General features: G+C 40.3%; 2 protein-coding genes across 8 annotated transcripts in view; both read right to left on the bottom strand.

The window, feature by feature from the left end:
• Positions 1-6,510, bottom strand: part of sptan1 (spectrin alpha, non-erythrocytic 1) — a 37,427-nt gene extending 30,917 nt beyond the window's left edge. For 6 of the 7 annotated variants that reach the window (XM_008304820.1, XM_008304822.1, XM_008304817.1 and 3 more), the window contains exon 1: positions 6,432-6,510. The gene's annotated coding sequence lies outside the window, so the exon portion shown is untranslated. Of the gene's footprint in view, positions 1-3,068; positions 3,174-6,431 lie in introns of those variants that run through there. The other variant, XM_008304816.1, reaches the window with a different exon arrangement.
• A 2,190-nt stretch (positions 6,511-8,700) lies between these two features.
• odf2a (outer dense fiber of sperm tails 2a) lies at positions 8,701-22,633 on the bottom strand. The gene is made up of 19 exons (XM_008304814.1): positions 22,575-22,633; positions 21,717-21,833; positions 21,077-21,190; positions 20,754-20,936; positions 20,117-20,304; positions 19,026-19,167; positions 18,715-18,840; positions 16,755-16,832; positions 15,928-15,999; positions 15,634-15,750; positions 15,158-15,343; positions 14,889-14,998; positions 13,519-13,654; positions 13,185-13,295; positions 12,776-13,039; positions 12,253-12,353; positions 11,741-11,903; positions 10,077-10,202; positions 8,701-9,991 (listed from the first exon to the last, which is right to left on the bottom strand). Exons 1-19 carry the CDS (start codon positions 22,575-22,577, stop codon positions 9,821-9,823), a joined length of 2,508 nt encoding a protein of 835 aa, XP_008303036.1. The 5' UTR covers positions 22,578-22,633; the 3' UTR covers positions 8,701-9,820.
• Between the last annotated feature and the right edge of the window lie 1,023 nt (positions 22,634-23,656).

Raw genomic sequence — 23,656 nt, forward strand, 5'->3', positions numbered from 1 at the left:
GACGCAGCCTCATTCTGCAGAGTGATGTCAGCAACAGCAGCAAACAAATACAGCTAAAACAACCTCAAAAGTCAACATCACATACGTAAACCTACTATATTCAATTTCAATTTTCAATTCAATTTCATTTATATAGCACAGTTTACAACATATGTCATCTCACAGGGCTTAACATAGTAAGGTATAGACCTTATGAATTTAAATAGAGAACCCTACAATCCACAGGTGCCTTTGGACTCCCTCTGAGCAAGCGGTTTGCAACGCTGGGAAGGAACCAAAAAAACAAAACAAAACAAACAAAAAAAAAAAACCCAATGAGATGAAAAAATGAAAAAAAAAACCTCTGACATAACCAGACTCAGGAAAGGCGGCCATCTGCCTCGACCAGTTGGGGTGAGGGTGGGGATGGGAGGATAAAGGATTTTGGATGAGGGGTCAACATCACAAAATGACATTCATGACATTTACTACCTGGTTCTAACAAGAGCAAACATTACAAAAACTTGTGGAGAAACTGTCAGTATCACTTGGGTAAAGGACTGGTGACATACGATGCATTTAAATTTGTGTGGGATTATTTAGAGTTTATTTGGACAATACTATGTTTCCCGATCCAAGCACAGTTTCTACTGATTCTCATTAAATGTTCAGGTCAATTTTTTCCCCCAAATTTCTTTAAAGCTGAAACTTACATTTCTCGACTTAAAATCTTGGGTCATCTGCAGTGTCGTATATTAGATACTACCTAATAGCACAGGTATTCAGTCTCAGATTGGATCATGCCACACTACTGCTGTAACTGACAACATCTTTAAGGTTTGTTCACACAAGACCCGTCACACACCAAGTGACATAACAATTAGGTAGTTACTGAAAAGAATGACTACTAACCAGGGTTGGACCCAAATAGCTGACTATTCGTTCGCTTTGCTGGAATCAGGATATCAATTTTGATCTCCAACTATCTAGTGCCATTCCGCGGTTGAATTCGGTTTTAAAAAGGCAATGACACAGCAAATTGTACAACCACGTGACATCCTAATGTGGATATGATGGGATAGGACAAAGATGACTAGATATTCAAAATGACAAGTTCCCTAATAAGCTGTGGGGTACAGGGGACAACGCACTTTTTTTCCAGTATAAAAATGGAATTAGAATGGAATTTAACAACTTCAATTGAATGCGTCTAAAAGACGAGCCAAAATTTGCGTCACAGCAGACTGCTCGGTCTATGACGCCCTACATATACCACTGCAACTGCTGATAGCAGAACCCCCCCTCCCCGCCGAAACCTTGTAGTAGCAGATAACACCTTTCCCTCTTTTCACCTCACTGCTGCCTCTGTGAGAGGTTATTTTTTCTGCTTTCTTCAGCAAACACCCACGGACACTGGCATCAGCCAGCAGTACTGCCAGCTCCTATTCCATGGATGGCTGTGGTCATGTAACACTTGCTCCTGTTCTTCCAGTCTTATTTAAAATTTTATGTGGGGTGGGAAACAATGCCAACTGCATGTGCGAGTCAAAGTCTACAGCTCTGCAAAGATCAGCTACCCACTTTTACAAGCACAGAAACAGTAAATGCAAAGTTACTGTGACTCTTAACAAGTTTGCCTGTTTGGAATTGGTGCAAAATAGCAGTTAGGCTTAGAACATTAGGGCAAACATGTCCTTCTCTGATAACTCTTTACAAGCTTAAAATCATATTGACCCTAATTGAACTCCTACACAGATTCCATACTGCCTGTAGGCACTGACAGCAAACCTGATCTGCCACGAAATGAGATGCATAAGTGCGTGGGTGGAGAAATGGAGGGCAATGGTTATGGATAACAATAGTCACCGTACTACAGGATTTACCTGAACTTTTCATTGGACGGACTCTACCAAAGTCTATGCTTTCCTTTTGCTGGAGCCAAAATTCTTCAAATGAACAGCAACAAATTGCCAGACTGATTCAAAAGGGTTTAAACATTGTTATGGTACTTGGGCTTAGACAGCAGCTTGGAGAGATTGTGAAAGGGCTAAGGGAAGTCAATTTTGAGTAAAGGAGAAACACCTAGTGTTGATGAAATAAAAACTCATTGAGGAGGCTGGAATTCCAGATTTCTGACAAGTACAGAATGTGGAAGAATAATCTTGGGCGTAATCGTGGAGGCCGCCCTGTCTCTGAGAATACAACATTTTTCCAGTACACTGATAGATTGAACTGCCTTCCTTAAACCCTCTGTTATCATCAGAAGTTCACAGAGGAGGAGATGACATCACACACTCTCAGTTAGCAATGGAGAACCATAAGTTGTGTACAGGCCTAAGGAATTTGCAGGAAATGGGAGCGTCTCATGAGACAAAGCAGGCCTATTTCCTTACTGAGAAACAAGGGGAGAGAGAATGATGACGATGACATAACTTTTCCTCTTCTTCAAACTGAACTTTGGACAACACACAACTGACGGTCATTGTCATCGCTATACAGCTTGGGGGGCAAGAAAAAAATACTTAACCAACTTTTGTTTGTCATGATAACTGTCAATAGCAAAACTTGAACTATAGTTACTCAACAATCATTTAGCGAGTTTGTAGCATTTTGTTAACCAACAGCAAATGTTAACAAATATTACATTCATGTCTGTAACTGCAAATTTGTAAACAGAGTCTACACACAGAAATCTGAATAATTCCCGTTCTCAGCCGAGCCTTTCACCACTCCTCTTAGATTGATAACCAGCCAACATCAAGGAATAACTCAGCTTATCTTAGTGTCTGTTGGAGACTTTGAAATCCATAAATTAAGTTCACAGACATACTTCCAAAGGTAAAAGCACACATCATTTTCATGCAAAAAAAAAATCCACACCAATAAAACATGCAGTAAAAATCAACTACTGAGTAAGTGTAATCCAAGGCCAACAGACACCCAGAGAAAAGCACGACCAACTCAGATGCCCAGTCACTTGCCTTATTCTTGAGACATTCAAATTAAAACAAACATTACATTTTCAGACTGGCAGATCTGAACTGATCGTTTGACAGGGTAAAAATAGTGCAAAACCAAACCATACAGACATCAGATATGTCCAGTCTGGATCCTCAGATTTGTCCTTTTTTTGATGGATCAGAAGGCTACATCTGTGGCAAAGTCCGAGGCTGCAGCAGTGCTGTAGAATGTGTTATAATCCTTAACAGTCTGATAGTGACTTAAGAAGCAAAATCCCATCTACTCCGCAACAGACAGACGCATTGCACCTGCAGTGACTGTGCTGTACAAAAGAGCAAGCCAGGATGTAGCCCATCCCATGCGTCTCTCTCGGCTCTGTACCTCCTACCCCTCCCTCCTGCCCTCTCCATCCCTTTACTCAGCAAAACAACATCTCACTGCTCTACACCGCTCTCGAATCTTCCTTTCAGTACAGACTAGAAGACACGCTGACACACATAAACACACAGAGGCACACAGTGGTGATACAAACGTGGTCGTTACCTTGAGTTTGGGTTTAGTAAACGTCGACATGTTGTGTGTTTGTGTAGGCTGGCTATAGGAGATAACATTGATCACACAGTCAATAAGAGGTCATCAGCAGTCAGAATGTCAGAGGATGCTTTTACAGACTGTCCATGAATAAAATGAGTGAAGAGTCAATGCAATAAAGAATCTCTTTACTTTTGAGAAAAATTCCTTAGATGTCAGCTCTTCCTATCATTGTGAAGCAGAATTCACTAAGCGTTGGACTGTTCACCCACTAACAGGGAACGTGAGCTGGGATTAGATCGTCGTGAGACAGGTTAGTTTTAGCCTACTAATGATGTGTTGTTGCAATAGCAATCCTGCCCAGTACGAGAGGAACATATATATATATATATATTAAAGAGTCTTAAAATGACAGGAAAGTAGTTCATGCAGCAGAGCAACAATGAGTTAGCAGGCGATCTGCAGGCTGGTAGCAAACCTGACAGCCCTGGAGACAGAGGGGCCTAATTTCTATTTGGGTCACGGTCACCCAACAGTTACAATGAAAAATGACAATCCGTAGGCTTGAGGTAGTGTTTGGAGAAGAGAAATATGTAGGTTTTAGTTCCTGGGAGCACAGGCTTTGGCATATAGCAAGGTCTATATAGCTGTTTTCAAATGCTGAAAGCTATTAATACAAGTTATCAAACTGCAAAACAAAGTGATCCACTATAAATTATGTTGACCATGCAAAAACAAATGACCCCACCCTCCTTGAATGGCCTTCTAATGCCAATTTTACAAATGTAATGCACTGCGCTAAACATTGTGACAGGCCTACTTTAAACATTAAGTGGAACCTCAGTTAAGTGAAGCTCATTGCCTGTTGCCAGATATTAAGCCATACTGGAATGCAGGGCTACTGAATTAATCAATTGCTCATCGCGATTTTGACTTCCCACAACTAAATGAACATGACTGACTGAGGTACTGGCATGTCAAACGCTCTGCTCAAACAAAACAGCCCATGAACAAAAAAAAATCTAATAATCTTGAGTAAATCTGGCATGAGAACACCTTATTTCACTTATTTCGATGTCATTTTGGGTCACACAGCTGTCTAGGTTTTATACACTGCAGTAACTGTGTGGAGACTAGAAGCTGCTTAGCTGGCTTCCACCGCAGCCAGACTAATCATGCTGTCTGCATTACTGATGGCACATGGAACAATATGTGTTCAAGTGCTCACTGTAAATAAATCAAATTAAAAAGAGCCAGTGTAAAGGGGCATAGAATTTGCCAAGGGAATATCTGGGAGTATTTTAGGTGGTACTGCTTTAAGAAATGTCCCAGTTTGCGTTCATGCTTCTTTATCACGGCAGCATCAGGTCAGACTCCAGCGTTCATCTAATCTGCCTGCATTACTGGTGGTGTCTCTGCCAACGCACCCACTAGATGAAATTATCCTGCTCTGAGTGGCTGACAGATGGGCACACATCCTTCATGATCCAGGAGTTTACATAAAAATACTGCATAATGCAGAGTGTACACTTTTTTCAAATTAAATTACCATGACTACGTTTATCACATTCTGCTCATGACAACTTAAACCAAGTGACAAAATATGCAACACTGATATTCTACATAGTGAGTCCACAGTGTCAAAATCTACACTAAATACACACCATTAATTGAAACTGAAGTCCATTAAGTTTTTGAAACACAACTTTTCTAATGTTTTTATGACTATATTATTAGCATAGCAAATTTCTAGCCAAAAACATTTAAACCATCCATATCCTGTGAACCATAGATATGAAACCACACACAGCACTGCATGTGTGGATCCTCCTAACAGCTACTGTGACGCTGCCTGCTGCTCCCTGTCGTTAAGTTGAGCTTTGGACAGTCCGTTGGTATGTGAAGAACTTGGCACCACCCTGACCAAGGCAGCAGGCTGGACAGTCAGCAGCAGAGGTGTGAGAGAGCGGTTTCACGTGATTGTCTGTTTTTACTGTCCAAAACCGTCTTAATGCAAACTACACTCCATATTTATGTAAACTACACAATACGTGATCTGCTGTAAGTACAATAATTGTCTTTATTGTTCTACTCTCTAAAATCACGAAACATTTGCCAGTGCTGGCACATTTGACTAATTGTCTGATAAACTGCATCCATCCAGAACACACATGTAAATTGTTAACTGTCACAATATCTGCATGTAAATAAATGCAGGGAGTGACAGCTGAGGGCCAATGTCCTCCGGCAGCCAACGGGGCTGGGCGGCGGCTGCTGCTTCAGTCATGGCCGACAAGCTAATGTAGCCGCCTACACAACCGTTTAATTCCGGTGGAATTTGACTAATTCACTGATAACACCGAGAGGATGACCTGAGCCTGGAGGCCTATTTCCGAGAATATTTAGGAAGCAGATTTGCTTAAGATTCTGCAACATTACGCTAGAAGCTAACGGACTAGCTAGCTAGCTAGCTGACAGCAGCTCATTGCAAAGCCCTGGTCTGCATTTGCGAACGTGAATATATAAACTGAATAACCAGTTTCCAGCCAGAACACGTGCCACGTATCTAACATAAAAATTATCGACTCGTGCATGTTTAAATCAACCGTTTTGTTTAAATCCAACGCAGATCTAAGGTGTCAATGAAAGCTAATGTGAATCGGTAGGGTGGCTAATGCTAACCTTGATATGATATCTGTTCTTCAGACCGCTTAAGAGGCAAACTGGCAAGGCTCGTCTGAAGTCATTTGCTTTATTTGAATCACAATGTTGTAAATATCATTCAACAATGGCAATTATTGCAACTGGTTGACATTAGCCACCCTGCTAGCGAATGCGTAGAAGCCGAGGATCACTAAAGTGAATGAATTACAGGACAGCTATGAAAGCCCGGTCTGCACCATGTTTTTAATTTCTGTTTGAACGACCAGCTCGAAAAAAAATAGAGTAATTTTTCGTACCTGGTGTGTTTACGAAAGAGCTTAAGAAGTGGTGGTTGTCCAGGCGAGTCGACGACGGAGGATGGGGGCTGCTTTATGGGACGGCTGTTTTTTTAACCAAATGTGACGTAATTTTCTGCAGCTGTACGGAAAGACCCGACGTGTACCGAAAAGAGCCGAAACGCTGCCCGACGGTACTTCAGTTCAAATGACCATATCTGTATCCCTTTTAGCACTAACAGTGGTTATGGCAGAGCTGAAAGATTGTGGACTGGCTTTTAGACTACGTTTACAAATGTTGAAATAAACCTGTTTAGTGCTGTATATGCTTTGTAAGGCAACAAGCTGGAAAACTAGGACAGACAACTTGCTGTTTGCTGCTCATGCACATAATTGATCAAACCAAACGAAATTAGTGCACCGCAATACAGGGCTGAGTGTTATTAAACTAGGCCACTGTGTACCTATTCTAGGCCATACAGTTGACTGAGAATGCATTTATCACTGTGTGAACACTGAGCTATTAAGTCTGTGTTCATCCATGAATAAAAAGCATTACAGCCTTTACACAACCTCCCTCTAAAACACTTCTGTTGGCTGTGGCAATATGCAGCAGCATCTCCATCAGCTGACTCCCACAAGGACTGAGCAGACAGGAAACCTCTGTTCATGAGCTGTTGCATATTGGTAGATGCATTCATATTGCCATCTTTAACAGCTGTGCTCTGATTTCAACTGAAACCATTAATTAAAAGAAATCTAATCAACCTAATCAGTTTGAATGAGGTGAAAAAAACATTTTATTTTTGTTTTAATGCTACATGTACTTACAAATCACTCCATTATTAAATACACTCTATGAAACAGTTATGACAAAAGACAACACAAATATAGTGATTCTAATCAAGTAACATGTGTAACTGTAAACCCCAAAATTATCATTTTGACACACACACTGCCTTGAACCAGCCAAAGGACAGTGATAGCACCAATGTTTTCAGCTCCATATCAACAACAAGCATAGTTACATTTAGGTTCTTCATGGTTCTTGTAGATGGTTTGACTATAAAGTTGTATAAATTTGAAAAACAAGTGAATCATTTTAGTATATAGCAGTACAAATGCAGTGCAATTCTGTTTGTTTTCCTGATAACATTAGGACTGTCATGACAAGCTAAGGTTGAAAAAAAAAAACCTTCTTTATATTTTTGGCATATAAAATGCAAACAGCCTTCCTTATTAAATAAAGGGTTTCTAAGACAACATTCAATCTGCAAAGCTGCTGAGAGAAACAGTTGCTCTTGTAAAAACTGGAAATACACAAGGATTTTGTGCTGATGCCGTCCTTTAAGATCAACCAACAAATTCCCAATAAACCAGAGCAAATACTGTAAAAAGAAAAGAAAAAGCTACAAAATGTCTTCAAGACTAGACAATGCTTTGTTTTTGAATCCCAGCAATGTTTGTTCAGTTTTCAACATTACAATAAAATGGGAGAACGAGGAACAGAAAACATAGCATCAAGAAGACAAGGGCTATAACAAGGATGATACTTAGTGCAGTTCATGTAAACAGTGGGGGAACATGTCTCCCTGTACATAATATAAAAAAAAGTCATGTTTTGTTATGCTGACATGTATCCATGCAGACTGGTAGTAAACAACCAAATTAGTTTGTATGTTGCAAAGTGCCAAATGAGCATTTCCTAACACAAGCACATTTTTATTACACATCCTTTATCACCTCGCTAAGTTAATATGATTTTCATAAATTATTTTATGCTTGATGCATTGTGAATTTGTGCCTCTTCTCTGTATTGTGAAGTATCACAATGTGTTAGGAATGGATTTAGCAGATTTAAGCATCTGATTTATTGAATCCGTGTAAAGGTATTGTTGAATGTGATCATCAATTTATCGACAAGCACTTCAACAAATGCCTTGTCTTGTTAATATAAAGATGCTGCAAGTACAGTTGTCATGTGATTATTTCACCTTTTAACCCTCTGAACCCCAAAGTCTGCCAGCAGGTTTGCAATGGGTGTTACCTTTAAAACTGGCCCTAATTACAGTACGTATCAGTCAGAAAAGAAGATGAAACAAAATATTTTCCACTTTCCAACAGTCCTTTAAACAAACCCTGTGTGGTTTCCATCAGGAAAATGAACCAAGGTTTAACCAACAAAATCACTTCATTCTACGTATCGTTTAAAAAAATAAATAAATAAAATCAAAAAATTTGCAATAGATCCTGTAAAACACTAAAAATTCTGTGCTCCTCGGCACAACTGAGAAGCTGTGAGAGACCAACATTCAAAATATGAGATTAACTGCAGGCTGTGATTACACAGTTGAGTAGACAATTTTTGTTTATAATCAGGATTTAAAGCTTAGATTTGGTGAATTTTCTTGATGGAATGTTACAGAACTCCAGAAATGTCTCAATGAAAGGAAAATAAAACACACTTTATCAATAAAAATAATAACTGCAGTATGGCTCAAAAACAATACACAGGGGAGCAAGTTGCCAGTGTGTTGTTGGAAGATGCATTCAGCATGGTGAAAGATCTCTCTGGACTTGATGTCGACAAGAGAGCAGAATGGGTTAGACTGGAGTAGAGACGAGTGGAGAGCAGAGCAGAGTTAATGCATCGGTCCGCTATTTGTCCTTCTGGTGGCTTGACTGTAGATGTTGAAACACGACCGTCGCTGACTGCTTGTTCAGACGGAATCCAAAGACAACTATGGACTGTTGGGTTCTCTGTTCCCTTTTTAAAATTCACAAGGTCTTTACCTTAGTATATAAAGTACTATGAGATAACATACTATGCTGTCAATTGGCACTGTATGAATAAAACTGAACTGAATTTAACTGAATGCACAGAGCAGTCTGAAAAACATTTATAGAAGCTGTAAATATGTAAATAGTTACAAAAAAACAACAAAAAAACACATGGAACACCTTTTTCTCAGTGTTGCTATCACCTGTGGTCAGTTGGAAAATTCTGAATATGTTGATTCCTGTTTTATGATTTATGGCCTTGTAAGTTTGCTATTGTGCACAAACTACTTTTTCTGAGTTCTCTCTACTTGTAGCCATGGCTGTGCAGTTTTCCGTGAGGTGCAGGACTTTATAATGTAGTGAGAAATGAGCCCACAATGAGTAAAAATGTGACTGGAGCAGAACAGCCAAAAACTGCTTGAGGTTTAGAGAGTTAAAAAATTAGATTCTTAGTGTCCATTAGACAACAACAAGGAGCTGTATGAGTGGCAGGAAGCACGGTAAACAGCATGCCACAGAATATTACTATATATTACCTCCTCTATGTCATCAAGGCATTTTTAAATTCGATATTATGATTGCAAAAAAAAATCAGAATTTCACTTTTTAATCCAGTGGAATATGTGCTCTCAGATGGGTGAGGGGGCCCGCAGTGTGCTACTGAGAGCTACATCTCCAAATACATTGGCATAAGAGGCTTTGAGAAACTGGACGTAGTTCTGCAGGCTTCGGTTGGTGCTGTCTGACTGCTCTAGGCGATCCTTCAAGTCCTGATGTCGGCTCTGGTATCGCCTCTCCACCTGAGTATTATAAATACATATTGTACAGACTTGCTGACAAGTTGTACAAATAAAATTTGAGTCAACCATTACCGGAAGCCTTTACCTCCTCTTTGCTGCGTCTCAGTTGGTTGATTTCTGAGGTAGTCTTGCTAAGTTGGGTCTCCAGGTCCAACATCTTAGACTGGATGGAGCGCTCTTTGGTTGCTGCACGTTCTCTGGTCTCTGACATCTAGAGATAAATTTGTCACATTGGATTTAATTAATGGATGTTAGTGAAACATAGCACTACAGAGATGAGTCACTTTAGATGCTTTGATTTTTTTATCCATCAGGTAATACCACAGGGTTACATCTGATCATCTGATTAATAAGCCCAAACATACAGTCAGGTCCAAAACTATTTGGACAGTGACACAATTTTTTTGTAATCTTGCTACTGTACCCCAAAACAGTAGATTTGAAATGTTTAGGTGTAAGTGTAGACTCTCAGCTTTAATTCAAGGGCTTTAACAAATATCTTGTATGGTAAAACGGTTTAGGAATAACAGGCAATTTTTTAGACTGTTCCTTTATCAATGGCTCAAAAGTAATTGGTCAATCGAACAAAATTCTAAAAGTAAGGAACATTTTTAATATTTAGATGCAGATCCTTTGCAGTCATTGATTAGCTGAAGTCAGGAACCAAAGAGAATCACCACATGCTGAGGTTCCTCCCTTGAGATGCTTTGCCAGGTATTTACTGCTGCCACCTTTGGTTGCTGCTACTTTATGGGTTTACTTTCTGCCCTCAGTTTTGTCTTCAGTAAGTGAAATGGAGCTCATTTGGGTGTCAGGTGCGTGACACTGCGGTGTGAGAACAGTCCTTTGCTTTGCCTTTTAAGTTCTGCATACATTCTCAGTCATCTAGAATTTGAGATCATGGAATATCTAAGTGCTAAAACAAGAGCAGCTGAACTTGCTTGAGTTTGTGGAAGAAGTTTTGCCTTTCATCCCAAAAGGCTTCGTAAGTGGTGTAAAGTCCAGCTGCCGTCGTTGTAGCACTTAAATAAGCTCTTGGGAAGCTTTCACAGTCATGTATTGGGTCATCATCCATCTGTGCTGTGAAGCATCATCATATCAGTTCTGCAGCAGAATTGATCCTGCTACTTCCATCAGCAGTCACATCATTAATAACCACCAACAATCCAGTTCCATTGGCAGCCATACATACATGAGGTGATGGAAAGAGGTAAAATCACCAAAAATTATGTCACTGCCAAATACTTAAGAAACTATTTTCAGGCACAAGAAGACCCAGAAGTCTAATAAATATTTCTGACTTCTGTTCCCTAAAACCTTTGCATAGTACTGTGTATCTCTAACAAAGTGCACTTCAAGACATGAAAACACTTATAATTACACAGTCATACACAAAGAAGCGCAGAATTACAAAAACACAATCGCCGTAGATTCCACTGTGTCACCAGACGGCACAGCATTTTTTGCAAAAGAACTTTGCATCAGCTGACTGTGTCATTGCAGAGGTTTTTACTAAAATGAGTGAGAGAGCATCCCTTTTGACTGCTGCCCTGTCATTCTTTTACTGTATTCTTTAGCCACACACTTCTTATTACCAGTTGGTCTGTGCTGTGTGTATGTGCAGTGTGTGACCAAGTGGTTTCATGGTGACTTCTTGCTACTGTTGGGCTTGGGATTAACTGTGTTGGGTATAAAGTGCTATATAAATAAAAATGAGTTGAGTTGAGGGTTGAGTTGATTCCTTCAGACCTGTTGGCGAGCATCATCTAAAGCCTCCTCCAGCTTTTGGCTCAGCAGTGAACATTCCCTTGTTTTTTCTTCCAGACGGAGTTGATTGCCATGGATCGTTTCTTCCCGTTTGGCAACAACAGCCAGCAGGTCACTGTTCTGACTGCCAGCCTCCTCCAGTTTTCTAAGGGTGACATAAGAACCAACAGTGACAACAGGGAGAGGTTAGAATTAAAGGGAATCTCCCCCACTTTTACACATCAAATTGTGTTTCCAGCTGTTGGGGAGTGTTACTGCATATATACAAAGGTTACTTTATGTCTTTTGTGTCTCCAGTGGGAGCTGTTTGAAGTCTGACAAACATGTATTTATATAGCATAATACACAATAAAGGGTTTTACCACAAAATGAGAAAGTGTAACAGCAAGAGCTAGGAATAAATACTGTGAGTTCATGTTGGCCATTATGTTAAATATTTGCTTTATAGTCTGGACAGTGTCAAAGCCAGTGAAGTAGCAGAAAGGGTAGCTGACCTTTCCAAACTCTCCATTCGCTGCTGAAGCTGTCTGTTCTCGTCCAGCAGCACCTTGTTCTTCTGTCTAAGAAGCTCCATTTGGCTGCCCTGAGTCTCCACCTGAAACAACAGAAGACGCGTCCTGCATCAAGAATTTGGCTTCATTTTAATGGTTATAACTAACACTAAACGCACATAAAGGTGGTCTAACAAGATTATTGAGACATTTTTAAAACGTTTGAACTCATCAACTGAACAGAAAAAGCTGTCAAACAAAAAGTACTGAGGATCATGATATGTGATCTCAATCTTCCTGGTGTGACAGATAAACATGTGTGAAGATATTTTTCTCTGAGTCTGTGTGCTACTCATGTTCATGCATTTTCTCTTGTACAATTAGCATCCTGCAAATAACCAGACAAATCTGACTCTGCATTCATATCATAATGTAAAATCCAATATGAAAGTCAGTCTTTTCGATGGGTTTCTGCTTTTGTCTATCCATCCTATTCTCAGTCATTACTCTGTTGTTCTAACTTGACCTTCATGCGGAGATCAGTCAGGGTTGTGCTGAGCTCCATGCTGCGCCTTTCCTGGCTGCGCTCCCTGTCCTGAGCCTCCTGCAGCAGCAGCTGGGTGCGCTGCAAGGCTTCAGGAAGAGGCTCCAGCTCTGCCAGTCGGCCCAGAAGCTCCCTGCGAACCTCCTCTATCTCCTGCTCCAGCTCCCCCCTCACCACCTGGGCCTCCTGCTCCGCTTGAGCCAGTCGAGCACAGTACTCATCTGCCTCGGCTCGGGTTTTTCCAACCTGTGCGGATTTGGTTCACAGAGGGAAAACTGGGTTCAGACTTTTCATTGACATCAACAGTGCCCCACGCTATACTACAACAGTCAGATAATGTGGTATCCTTGGTGTCAGAACTGAGAGAGAAATTTGCAGCAGCGTCACACACCTGCACCTTGTAGCTGTCCAGCAGACTTTCATATTGTTTGATGGAAGCTTTGACCTGCTGGAGCTCTGACTGAGACAAGGTCAGCTTCTCTTCCACTGCAGATGCTGTAGCCTAAGAGGACCATACAACATTAACTAATGCTTCACCACTTATTAAATTAACAGGACAGTCCACTCTCCTAATGTAATAAAAGTCACTGTAAGTCTATCAGGAATACAAATGGGAATAGGAATACCATTATCTAAGACACCAAAGCATAATAGAGATGTAGAAATTCTAATCAGGGCAAGTCAGGGTAATATTTAGGCTTTCTGTGGACTGCTAGCTGTTTCACCTTGAGGGACTGATTCTCCAGTTTGGCAGCTGTGCTTTCTGTGGTCAGTCCATGCAGGTGATCTATCAGCACTTCTCTCTCTGCTCTGCCTTTGTCCTCAGTACTCTGCAGCTGCTCGGTCAGTTCTGCTATACGGCTGTTGAAATGATAAAGGTATCATATTGTCATTTATACCAACAAAACACCTCTTTAAAAACAAAACAAAACAAAACAAAAAAAACAGTGGATTAAGGGTTTAAATTTAGCACTGCAGTAGACAAACCACAAAATAAATACGTAGAATAAAGCTTAATTCAAAATTAATATTCTGTCCACATGTCCTCTCTCTCCCTTGTGTGCTTGTTGACCCATCTCTCTGCTGCTGTTTGTTTCCCTCAGCTATCTGAATAAAGGTGTGCTTGACTTTTGCCTGATGTGTTTGTGCAGACTGTGTTTTCTTTTTTATGTCTTCATCATGGTAAGGAGTTCATGTGGCTTGAAGGCCACAAGGTTCATGAAATTTGCAACACGGAAGCTGCAACTTGCAACTTGATATCATCTTCTCTCACAGTAATTTGGACACTTTTAACTCATCAAGAGAAGCACCATACTTGTGACCCCTGCATGAGCATGGGAGAGGACTGTAGACCAGGATCATCTACCTGCAATTTACAAGGGACAGTTACTTTGAGATAGGATGCTAGTGGCGACATGTTTCTGGCTTAATTTATTTTCCTTATTTCTTTCCAAGTTTTTTCGAGGCCTAAGGACAGTAGCTGTCAAATGCTTGACAGTTTGTAAAGCCCCTCAAGGTAAAGTTGTTATTTCTGATATTGGGCCATATCAATTGCATTGGCCTGGCTTGTATCTGCATAATGTTTAAGAATCATTTTTAGATGTTTTTAGCATGTTTTGACACAGCAGCTTGTCTATTTCTTGCCAGGAAAATGTTGTCACTCTTACAGCCGCTTCAGGGTCTTCACACAAGATTTGACAAGTGCATCGTCAAGTTTAAAGTTCGTCCAGGTAGACTAAGAAAACTGTTTTTTTTTTTGTACTGAGCCCCATATTTCCTCTCATACACACTAATACATATCCGATGAACGCTAGACACGAGATATGTGCCCAAACTTCATACTACGTGATTGTACCAATAATGGTGACAGAGCACTATTTAATAGGATGTCAGTTTTTGCAACTCTGTTGAGAGTTTCACGTTTAAAAACCTCCCAAAAAGCAAATAAAATGCTTTTATGGTGAATATATCATTTTCCAATCTGTCACCAGAGCTTGCACTTCCCTGTGTGCCATTATCTTCACAGTGCCTGACTCTCATCACCACAGATGCTTCTACTTGTCTGCAGCTGGATACATTATGCAGTTGCAATTACCTGTTTAACAGCGACAGTTTGATTTCCAATTGACTCTTGTCTTTAACTTCTTGTGCATAGCGACTTTGCCAAGTCTCAGCTGCTGACAGGGCATTTGCCACCTGCTTCTCCTGTTCAAAGATGTAAAAAAAGATTTTTATCATCACAGATTGTTTGTGCTTAATTCAGACACCAGCACAGACACGCTGCTATTAACTGGAAAAAAAAAATAGTGTGGATGTTACTAGTGGGTACATCTCTGACTGACAAGACTCCTGCTCTATGCATACCATGTTCAGAAGCTGGACGCTTAGCTGGCCTGCTGTGTCCTCACTGCGCTCAGCTCGATGTTTCTGGGCTCGAGTGGCTCTTTTCAAAGCCTCTCGATCTGCGGTGGCCTGCTGCTTCAGTGTTGTCAGCTGCTCGGTCAGATGCTCCATCTCCACTTTCTGCTGGCTGGCTGCTCGTTGCAGGTTCTGAACCCGTTGCAAAGACAAAAACAAGGATTACAGCTGGGTTCACCGTTTGTGCTCTTCATTTGTATATAGAGTGTCAAGATAGTTAGCTTTACACATGCAGACACACTGACAAAAACCATCTGAGAGCAGTAACCTTAACTGCAAAATCACTCAAATGTTTTGTTAACCAGTATATCATTCAAATACACAAGCTTTAATAACATGCGTTGTATAATATACAACATAACATGCATACTGATAATTACTCATGATGGCGTTTGCTAGGACAGACAGATCCGATGACAAACCTTTATCTGCACAGTAAGCCGGTTGTTCTCAGCTTCTTTGCTGCGGTGCTGTCCTTGTAAATGAGCTCTTGTTGACTCCAGACTCTTGGATAAATCTGCTGCACTCTTGGCGTTGTCCTGCATTCCAAAACCCAACAGAATTAACATGAGTAACACCTATGTATTGGCCTTGGACCTACACAACTAAAAGTTTTAACTTTTCAGTGAGATACTGCTGTATTTTTGATGCCACACATTGACAGTCATTTTTACAATACAAGGCATCACAAATAGCAACAGCTGTGCTGACAATACCTTCTCATTATCTAAAAGTTTGGAGAGTTGATTAACTTCTCTGTCCTTCTCTTGAAGTTTCACCACAAGATGCTGTAAATGGAAAGACAAGGCAAGCTTTACAAGAGACATTACAGAGCCATGAAAAAGTATTTGCCCCTTTCTCGAATTCTTATTTTTTTGAATATGTCCCCCACTTAAATGTTTAAGACCATCAAACAAATTTAAATGGTAGACAAAGATGAACAAAGTAAACACAAAATGCAGTTTTTAAATAATGATTTTATCTATTAAGGAAAAAATTACTCAAACCTACCTGGCTCTATGTGAAAAAAATAATTGTTAAATCATGAATTAACTGTGGCTAATCACATTTTTTGGAAAGCTAAATTCAATTTCACTGACTACACCCAAGCCTGCTGAATCAAGAAATCACTTAAATAGAACCTGTCTGACAAAATGAAGCTTCATCTTGTTGCTTCATGTTGCTGCTGAGGGTGGCCCAACCAGTTATTAGGTTTAGGGGGCAATTACTTTTTCACCCAGGGCCAGGTAGCTTTGAATAGTTTTTTCCTTAATAAATAAAATCATCATTTAAAAACTGCATTTTGTGTTAATTTGGGTTATCTTTATCTGATATTTACATTTGTTTGGTGATCTTAAACATTAAAGTGGGGAAAATAGACAAAAAAATAAGAATTTGAGAAGAGGGCAAATACTTTTTCACGGCACTCTATATTTCATACACAGTATACAGAACATGAAGATTTGAAAAACACAAGCCGTTATCAGCATCAGCTACTCTGTGAGTAGAATAAAATGAAATGAAGCAGATTTTGTAAACTCACAGCATTTTCTGTCTCTGTCTGTGACAGTCTCTTCAGCAAAGTGTCCTTTTGCTCTGACAGTCGGATTGACTCCATCTGCTTGAATCCAGTCCACCAACACACATGAAAGTTAGTCCCTTTGCTTAGCAAACATTTACTATTTACTACTGCTGAGAAGCTATTAAGACACAGAGGACAGGCAATATGACAGAGTCCAGACCATTTCTGTTCTTCAGCCATTACATTTGAAATAAAATAATGGATATTACATTAAAGTATTCCATTTGAATGAATGAATTTGAATAGATCACTATAGAAAGAACAATGATGAAGATTTCTTTTTTCATACATAGCGCCTAAATTACAAAGCTTCCAAAGTAACTGGACACACTGCTTACTAAAGGTTTCTTGGGCTGCAGTGTAGCTAAGATGTGGCTCAGAGATGACCAAGAGTTAGACTGAAGTGGAATTGTCTCTCAATAAGGGTAAAGAGGTGACCATGCAAGTGAAGAAGGTCCCAATAAGACTAAAGAGAATCAGTCAGAGGTGGTTGGATTGCCAAAATAAACAGTTCAGTTCATTCTGAAAAAGCAGGAGGTCACAGGAAAAATAGGAAATGACAAATGAGACTGTAGCCCAGATAGGACAAGCATTGGAGACAAACAGAAAATCATTCTCATGGTGATGAATGGTGATGAAGTTTATCAAGAAGGCTCTCCAAAACGTTTTCAGGTCAACAAATGAAGATTCAAAAACAGAAAGCTTTTGGTATGTTTTTGTGGGTTATCTCATTAAATTCAAAGCACTTTCCACAAAATAAGAAATATGAATATGACTATTCAGTTTGTTAAAAGGCAATTTCTCCTGTCAGTGTTTTATCTAGTGTTTTATTTCAAATTGAATGTGCTGAAGCAATGCACCTGAAGAATAGTAAATGTGGAACTGTCCAGTTACTTATGGCCGGGGCTATGCCACGCTATAATGAGACAATATTATCACAGGTATATCTCTACCATCTATTCAATCTTAGCAATCCTCTCAATTCAATGTAGGATAAACGACTGTGTCCACACCACTCTTCCCTATAGCAGGACTGATCTTGACAGTTTATCTAAAAGTTTCAACCTAAACATTAAGGGCCATATTTATGAAGGCGTTTATGCAGATTCCACAGTTTGCTCCGAACTTGGCTTGAGCAACAGTTTATGTGACGTTTTTGTTAACCAAAGGATCCCTCTCTCTCCAAATAATTTAACTGTAATGTTGAGAAAATGTCTGCCTCGAATGACACAATGACATTCAAATATGAGACAAAGTGGGCTGATTACAGAAACCATACAAAGCAAGTTCAGCAGGGAGCACTGTGCATCTGAAGGCTACAGTGATTCCTGTACGAGGTGTGTCAGAAAAGACATATTTAAATCCTAACTACAAACTACAAGTTTTCCCCTTCAAAGTAATCCCCCTGGAGTCTAACCGCCTTCTCTGTCACGCCGCCATGCACTCCTGGAAGGATTCTTCCTCCGCAGCTCTGTCGTCACAGCCATCTTGATGTCGTCCACGTCTTCTAAACGGGTCCCCCTGATGACCTCCTTGAGCTTGGGGAAGAGGAAAAAATCCCCACAGAGCCAGGTGGGATGAGTAGGGAGGTTGCTCCAGCACGGCGATGTTCTTCTCAACCAGGAACTGTCGGATGCTCAGGGCGTTGTGAGCAGGCGCGTTGTCATGGTGAAGCAGCCACGACTTGTCCTGCCTCTTTTTTCGCTCACTGAATGAAGCAAATGCTGGATCTCTTTGTAGACATGCTGGTTGATCGCCTGAAGGGGAAAACTCGTAGTTTGGGTTTGAAATATATCTTTTGTGACACCAGTCCTGGAACTTTTCTGACACACCTCGTATACAGCTCAACATCTGATTCCCTGTTGCATACCCTGGTGGTGAAGATGAACGCAGTGTTTTGATAATGTATCACACACAGTACCTGCAATCCATGCTGCTCTCTGAGAAGGTGCCTCAGTGTTCGGTTTGTGGCCTCAAATGTCTCCAGTTTCTGAAGCAACAGCTCTTTCTGACGGGCCAAGAGTAAAGACTCGGTGCCAGACAGCTTCTTTACCGGGACACAGAAGGAGATAGAAGAACAAAGGTCTGAGTACAGACAAATCACTGAATTGCATCATATAACACTGTATAACGTTAATTAAAAAGCAACATGTTTTTTAAAGTTCACATGTTTCTAAAGTGCACTGAATCTTAGAGGGCACAGAAATAGAACTATGCTGAGTTAATACTCACAGCACTACCAACACTGCACAGTTTGGACACAGACTCTCGCAGGTCTGACACCTGCTTGGCAGCTGCTGCTCCGTCCACCTCAGCCTCCATCAGTTTCCTGAGCAGAGCATCTCTGTCCTGTTGCATGCTGTCTCTGTCTAGTCTGCAAAGACAAGACACAAACAAAATGCCTTTGAACAGAAATTATGTCTGATCATTTTTAATACAGGATTTCCTCTATGTGACTCTGAGACACCGACACAGAAACGAAAACCAGACGGACATTCTGAATTTCCATCCATCCATCATCTATACACTGATTTATCCTCTGCAGGGTCCGGGGGGCTGGAGTCTCTCCCAGCTGACTCAGGGTGAAAGCACGATACATCCTGGATGGGTCACCAGTTCATAACAGGGCAAGAGAGAGACACAAACAACCAAGCACACTCACATTCACACCGATTTAGAATCACCAATTAACCTCAGCATGTTTTGGGACACCCGGTGAAAAACCATGCAGGCACAGGGAGAACATGCAAACTCTACACAAGAACAAGAACACCTTCTAGTTGAAAGGTGACAGTACTTTCTAAATCCAAATTCCTCAATCTACACTTACCACTACGTCTGACTTAAAGATCAGTGCTGCGTTCACTTGGTGTCTCAAACTAGGATCAGTTGGCTCACATCCAACTGGCCAAGAATTCTAACAGTGGCAAACATGTAAAGCAATATGTAGCAAGAATGCTTGACTCAGTGACAATGAGCTGATATTTACTGACAAATACACAAAAATCTGGCTGCTGTTTGTGCACTTGCAACAACAACAACAACAGTTTCACCGGGTATAAATCTCCTCATGTCCCTTCTCACAGGCCAACAGCTTGGTGCTTCACTCAATCACTATAGGCAAAATCTAATAGTAAGCTTGTGTAATTTGCCAAATTATGTTGACTCTATCCATCTATTCATGATAAGCTAACAGCAGATGTAGCTGTAAAATAGTCATTTGTCCTTTAAACTGCACGTTATGCAGCTAAAGTCTAAGCTATTTCCCAAGAGAGGGTGTTTCTCGTGTACAACACTATGAAATAGTTTGATATCATATTTGCCTGTTACAGTCTGTCTCCTCCAGCATCTTTTCCATGGACTGGCGTAATCGTGTGTTCTCCCGCTCTGTCTCTTCCAGCTCCTTGGTCACCTCAGCCAGCTCCTCCTCCTGCTCGGCGATCACCCGCTGGGAAACACACAGTTGCTCTGACTGGCGCTCTAGCAGCTGTTCCTTCTTTCGCAGTTCCACCTGAAAATATATAGTGCATATGTGCAAATGTACACGTGAACAGACACACAAACAAACAGACAACAAACCCATTTTTAGATTTCATACATGACTTGGTTTCACTATATATTTGTCAGCTTTTGTACTCATATACAGCCACACTCAGTTTCACATACTGCAACAAAATCTTGCTCGATCCCTCATTTGAGACTTCATTTGTGTGTTTTCGCTGTCTGGGTTACCACTCCACTCCACTTAGACGGGTATGTGACACTGAAAGTGTCACAAAATCACACATTGGGATACATTATTTGAAATAATAATAAAAACATAAGCCAAATGATCTAATAAGTATAACAATATATGTCAAACCTGCCTGTGGCTTTTGGTCTAATAGTGGCCTGATAAAGAGTGGGATTTGTGAGACGGAGACAAGCTAAGTCCAAAGTGAAAAAAGGGGAGAAACTAACCTCATTTTTCAGAGAGCTTACTTCAGTCAGTAAGCTGTCAATCTTCCTCTCATACTGGCTGATTCGTCCGTGTAAGCCTTCCTCTTCCTCTGACGTAAGGTCAGCCAATCGCAGGGCAGACTGGGACTGCTCAGGTTCCGTTTCAGGCAGTGGTGGGATAATCTCAAGACAGTGCGTCGGTCCCTTGGTGCAAAACACACTCTCAGTAGCACTACATCCTTAACTTGATTAATTCTTTCACATTTCTGAGGCAAAAACTGTTTTTTTTTTTTAAATCGGCAGAGGATGGGAATGGGGCATAATTTTCCTTTATGACATGTTACCTCCCACTTGTATGATGCATCCCGTGTTGAGGTCTTTCCTGGTGGTTTCCATGGCACAGACGTTTTGACCTTAGCTGTTGGACGAAGATTTCCTCTGTCGTCTTTGGTTTTCCCCTTTTAAACACATTTTGTGTACAGCAGCATGTCATTGCTGTGTGTCAGGCCTTTTTATGCTGCAGAATAGCTACACTATGAATAAATTAAACCCTTAATGTCCTAAGAATTACGACTGAAACCGACGACTATTTGAATGGGTGACCAGTCCATTATTTCCTTGAATAAATGATTTGTTGTTTGGTCTATAAAATGCCAGAAAACTGATGAAACTGATGAAAATATGACAAATTTTCCAAAGATATTCAGTTTAGATTCAGTTCAGATATTCAGGGAAAAAAACACACTGTATTCACATTTAAGTAGCTGGGATCAGAGAATTTGGACTTTTTCTCTTTGACAAACAGCTCCACTATAAATAAAACGAGCAGAATGAGATTTCAAAACTCATAAGCAAGAAATAAGAAAAAAAAAAAGATAACATCAAGGAGACACACAACTTTAAAAGTACTTTACATTCACAACAAAAATCACTGAAAACACTAAAATTGAAACACATTACTGGCAAACAAAGCTGGTCTCTAACCTTGGATGTCCTGACAGGATTTGTTCCCTGGCTCTTCACATGTACATGTACAGGTGTGGTGTCATTGACGTGCACATGAATTGGAGGAGAACCTGATCGGGTTCTCATTGCTTTCCTCTGTGAAACAGTGAATGATTACAACCAATCAATGCAGGCGTCCACATCAAAACTTATAACAGAAAATGGTTTTTAAGCTGAAGATATGAGTGATGAGGAAAAGAACAGTCAGGAATGTGTGCGAGCACAAGGAAAAGAATTCCACATAAAATACAGGAAATTTGAGTATCATTTGATTGCCTAAGTTTTGACCGTTTTCCTATGAGGTGGTTATGAAGTTATTATTGCATTTCAATATATTTAGTAGTACTGGGGTTGCATCTGCTCAGATAATGGTGCAATTCCTGTTTCGTTAAAAGGGGCTAAAGATTAATGCTTAGAATCTGACAGGCAAAACCAGTAAGTATGGCTGAAAAATGTTTAAGTTTAATTGCATTTGTATGCTTTAACGTATTTGATCTTCCTGAAGAAGAATATTCTGTCATATATTTATGAAAAACCACAACCAAAAAACAACGGAATACACTTACAGAATCAGTTTCTGCATTAAAATATAACTCAGTTAGGTTTCTGAAATCTACACAAATGATCACAACTAGAGATTCCGACTTGAACACATGAACTGGCAACGATTTATAAAGAAACTGGTTTCAGATGGATATAGCAGGTGGAATCAAAAGGCAACTCAGCTTAGCAAGAAGCATACAGTATAGTCGCCTGTCATTAGCCTTAGCTTATTAGCAAAACCTGACAGCAGCATTTCAGTCCCTGTGCAATTAATGAACAAATTCTCCATCTTACCATAAGAGAAACCAATAAAAACTCTTCAGCGTCTAAAAATGTAGTTCATTAGCAGGACAGCGTTTGTGGTTTAACAAGCAAAATAAGCAGGTTAGCATAAAAAAGTCTGCTGGAGTGGAAACTTCAACAGGTAGTGAAGCTAGCTCTCTCGCTGATTGGTCCGTTTAAAGCATGTGACATCTTTGTCCAACAGTGATTGGACCAGAGTGGGACGTTCAAACGTTCCTTAGCAACGCACTCGACTCAACAAGCTCGTGTGCTTTATAGACATACCCCGGAACAGTCACCACTAGTAAAGCTGATTCAATCAACTTTAATCCATTTAATTTATTTTACCCACTGCTACCACAAGCTGCCAGTACAGACCTAAACAATAATGTGGACAGACGTCAGAGGAATTGAATTAAATGTAGTTATGTAGTATGCCAATGCAAACACTGGAGGGCGCTGAAGGAACATGAAGTCACAGTTGGTGGTCTCGTGCTGTCAGCTCACCGTAGTCCAAGTTACCATGGTGGTGACAGCTGCATTGACATTTAATCCTTTTATGTGCGATGCCCAATACAAAGGACAACTATTCAAACTTCAAATAAAACCACTTTACTCACAATAATAGTGCCAGTTCACAACACGTCATCTCACAGCACTTCACACAGTAAGGTGAAGACCGTAGGAATTATAAACAGAGAACCCAATAATCCAAAGTTGCCTTTTGACTCCCTTTAAGAAAGCAGTCAGTGATGGTGGGGAGGAACCAAAAAAACAGAACAGAGAATATTTTTGGAGGTCAGTGAGGCCAGCGGCTGCAGATCAGACTTGAAGCTTCAGATCCAGAGACGTCTGCAGAGAGAACAAACACAGGACCTCGGGGGAAACACAGAGTTCGTGACATGTAATGGTGATATATAAATGTATGGAAGAAAGAGGGAGTTTTGTCTATAAAAAAACCCCCAGCATGAGTCATTTTATCATATCATATTTTGAAATATAAATAACATTTCAGATTGTGCAAACTGCAGAGTGGACTAATGTAAGTAATAAAATGCAAAGGTTCCATCTCTATAAGTAAAATGTTACCTGTA

This window comes from Stegastes partitus, unplaced genomic scaffold, assembly GCF_000690725.1.
Source record: "Stegastes partitus isolate 25-593 unplaced genomic scaffold, Stegastes_partitus-1.0.2 Scaffold2329, whole genome shotgun sequence".
NCBI lineage: Eukaryota > Metazoa > Chordata > Actinopteri > Pomacentridae > Stegastes > Stegastes partitus.

Coding starts and splice junctions, on each gene's coding strand:
- odf2a (XM_008304814.1), bottom strand. Junction 21,191..21,716: donor ATCCTGTCAGGACATCCAAG/GTTAGAGACCAG, acceptor TGTGTTTAAAAG/GGGAAAACCAAAGACGACAG. Junction 16,000..16,754: donor AGACAGAGACAGAAAATGCT/GTGAGTTTACAA, acceptor TTCCATTTACAG/CATCTTGTGGTGAAACTTCA.